Here is a 3,513-nt window from a genome sequence, read left to right on the forward strand (position 1 = left end):
GTGCAGGATAGTTCCTCCCAGGATAGTTACTACAGAAGGAATCACCTTCTACTAGGGGGAGAACAGGACATAGGTTGCTAAACAGGGGTAATTATATCAAGCCCAGTGCTGAGGCATCTGGCCCTGAGTCAAAAATAAGTATCCCCAGCAAAACCCATCAACCTTAATAAACACCCTGCTGAGAAGCCTCCCCCACCTCCCTCAGGTGGAAATCATCCCTTTACCTCTAATTTGCTAGATAACCTGCATCAGTAGAAACAAGCGCAAGGCCCAGGTCGGGCTTCTGGATATCATAACCACCCAAGGATGGAGGCCTGGTGTCATTACCCACTTTAAAGAACCTCCCCACTCCCCACCCCCCACCCCCATTCTGGTTCTGAACCAGTTCCCCTTCCAGAAGGTCCTGGTCTTACTGGGTCACAGTGACTCAAGGTCAGGATAAAGGTAATGATCACCAGCTGACCAGACCCCTGGGGTCTATTGGAATTCAAAGAACCATAAAAATCCACACTTTTTTGCTGCCAAAAATCAATATATTTTCAACACCTGTAAAACAACTCTGAAAGAGCTCTATCTATCCTCGATATTTGTCAATACAAAACAACACATTTCTCCAGTCACCTTGATGTGCATTGGAATCAACACAGAAAACATCAGAACCCTTATTCAGTAATTACAGCCTGAGACGGCACGAGTGGAAAAAGAGCATGGGGACATTTCAAGAAGGGACAGCTAATGGGCCCCCCCTATCCTACCCAGACAGCCAACAACTATCAGACAACCAAAAAAGCCCACACTCTTCAAGCTGCCCCATGTCTGACACTATCAATCAAGGTCCTTGGTCACTGAATATTAACACAGGTCTCAAGTGTGGTACACAGCACTCCAAGAGCTAAATGTGTTCTGGCTCCTTAGAAGCCAATGTGGCCACCTGGACAGGACAAGTTCCTACATGGTTTCTATATCTGTAACATACGCTACTGAGACTCCTGTGAGCAAAGAACTTCCTCACAGGGAATTTAAGGGAACAGCAGTCCTGGGCCAAAGCGAGTACTCTAAGAATAGGGCACTGGGGCAAGACATGCCATGGCAATCACACACGGGCTAGGAGAGAAGGGCAGAGGGGGCCAAATCCTTACCCAATTTTTTGCTGGTAGTCATCGGAAGCCTCCTGGTAGTCGGTGGGTGCAGAAAACAGCAAGGAAGGATCGGTGGCCAGATACTTCAGGAAATCTTGCAGGTGGTGCTGCAGAACATCGAGGCTGTTGTCACTGAGGGAGGTGCAGGCTAGCATGGGACCCATCTGCGGGAAGAGGCGCAACAGGTGGGCGCCTCCGTAGATCTGGGACATGGGCGTGCTGGGGTACTTGGCCAGGATCTCGGAGTGCTGGGGTTTTTCGAAATCGTAGAGGAGCTGGTCGCTCAGCACCGCGTCGAAGTATTCTTGGAGACCAGCCATCAGCTCACAGACGCTCTGCTTCTTGGTGGCGGTGCCGTGGTTTTGTTGCAGGACTGCATACTCAGCCAAAATGGCCGCCACTGTCTTTTTGGCGGGAAGGGCGAAGAGCTTTTTCCCTAGGGTCACCAGCTCCCAGTCTTCCACTAGGAGAGGTTTCAGGGCCCTGGGAAGGTGGATCTGGGTTTCCTCCAGCCTGGTCAAGTATTCGCCTTCGGGATCTGCCGCGGCCTGCTGGCCTCCCCCGCGCCCCCGATAAAGCCCCCGCCCTCGCTTGCGCTTGCGGGGCCACTGCATCACTGCGCCCCACCAGGCGCTGCCGCCTTTGCCCAGATCGCCCTCCTCGTTAGCGCCGGTGGAGCTATCCGGACAATCCTCCACCTGCTCCCTCTTGGCTGCCAGCTGGAGGGCGGCGTCGCTGTCCTGCACGTGGGCAGCAGAATAGCGCAGCACGCGGCCCTCGGGAACCCATTCGTATTCCCAATCCCCGACCACAACGACAGGGAGGTGCCCCGCTCTGGCATCCTCCTTGGTCTCAGGGGGCTGCTGCGGGCCCGGGCCGCTGGTGTTGGGGCCCTCGCTGCCGCCGCCCTCACTGGGCGCCCAAAGGGGCATGGCGATTTCTAAGCTACTCTTGGTGCCGCTGCAGCTGCTACTGCTACTGCTGCTGCTGCTGCTGCTGCCGCTGCCTCCACTGCTGCTGCTGCTGCCGCTGCTATTGCTGCTGCTGCTACTGCTGCTGCTGCTGCATTTGCTACCATGGCTATCACTGCTGCTGTTAGTGGTGCTGCTGCAACCACTGCAACAGCTGCTGCAGCTGCTGCTGCTACTGCTGCTGCTGCTGCTGCTGAGGCGGCGGCGGCGGCGGCTGGGGCTGCGGCTGGGGCTGGGGCTGCTGCCAGAGCCGCTGCTAGGGCTACCGGCCTTGGCCATCGGGCCACTTGGGGCTGGCTCTGGGCCTGGGGCGGGTTGGGGCTCCTGGGGGGGCGCCTCCGGGATGGCCGCGGCACCTTGCGCGGCATCGAGGTTCTCTCGACTTCGAGGGTAACGTACCAGGTATTTAACTTGTCTGTTACTCACGGTCACCTGGACACACTGGGCCGCGCGCATCTTGGGCCCTCGGAAGATCAGCACGGGCTCCCCGTCCTGGATAGCAGGAGGATCCTTGACCGGCTGATTTTGGTGCTTGGAACAGGCCATTGGACAGCGACCCCAACCTGGGGCACCTCCTTCGCTGGACTACCGGCTCCGGCCTTCTCCGGTCTCTGGCTGGAGGCCGCGCCGGGCAGGCTTGACGGCAGGCCCCTCCGGCCGGAACACTGGGCACGGGCAGACTGGCCTGCCGGGAGCCCTCAGTCTCTAGTCTCTAGTCTCTGGGCTCCGGCCGGAGTACGTGGGCCGCGGGGGCAGTGGGGGAGATGAGGGCCTGGCTTCAAGGTGAGTTAGGCAGGCCGGCTCGGAGCTCTCCCAAAAGCTGCTGCCTCCCTCGCTCTCCCCAGCCGTGTGGCTGGGCTTGCCCACGTGTGAAGGAAGCCTAGCAGAGACCCTGCACTTATGGAACAATGTAACAAAGAATCCTGGCGGCGCGTAGCCAGCGCCCCGCCCCAGCCTGGGAATTGCAGCCTTCAATAGGGTGAAGTGGGTAAAGCCTGGATCTGGATTCGAGTGTCAGCCCCAACACTTTCCTCCCTTCCCTGGGCCTAAGTTTCCTGGTCTGTAAAATGGAAGGGAGGTGGTAGCATTAATGATCCAACTCCAGGCCGGTTGAACTTTCAAACACACAAGGCTCAAACCTATGCTTGGGTTTAAGGACAGCTTGAAGAGGCTGGGCATCATGTGACTCCATAAATGACTCATCAGCAAACGTGAGCAGAAATTACACCAGCATTTGTGTATGTGGTGGGGGGCAGGGCAAAGTTGTGCTGCAAAATATTTATTTTCTTACCACTTTATAGTCCAAAAGCATCATTTGTTCATAATTTCTGGAGAGGCATTTTGAATATTTTCCAGTCAGTATGCAAATAGCAAAGTATATATAGAGACAGAGCTAGAGAAAC

The 3,513-nt window shown here is 56.2% G+C and overlaps 1 protein-coding gene across 1 annotated transcript; it reads right to left on the reverse strand.

The window, feature by feature from the left end:
- Nucleotides 1-1,135: 1,135 nt before the first annotated feature.
- Nucleotides 1,136-2,071, reverse strand: LOC122733887 (mortality factor 4-like protein 2). Its single transcript, XM_043974605.1, has one exon. The coding sequence runs from the start codon at nt 2,069-2,071 to the stop codon at nt 1,136-1,138; it is 936 nt and encodes a 311-aa protein (XP_043830540.1).
- Nucleotides 2,072-3,513: the final 1,442 nt, after the last annotated feature.

Source organism: Dromiciops gliroides, chromosome X (genome assembly GCF_019393635.1).
Source record: "Dromiciops gliroides isolate mDroGli1 chromosome X, mDroGli1.pri, whole genome shotgun sequence".
Taxonomy (NCBI): domain Eukaryota; kingdom Metazoa; phylum Chordata; class Mammalia; order Microbiotheria; family Microbiotheriidae; genus Dromiciops; species Dromiciops gliroides.

Coding starts and splice junctions, on each gene's coding strand:
- LOC122733887 (XM_043974605.1), bottom strand. CDS start 2,071: ATGCCCCTTTGGGCGCCCAGTGAGGGCGGCGGCAGCGAGGGCCCCAAC.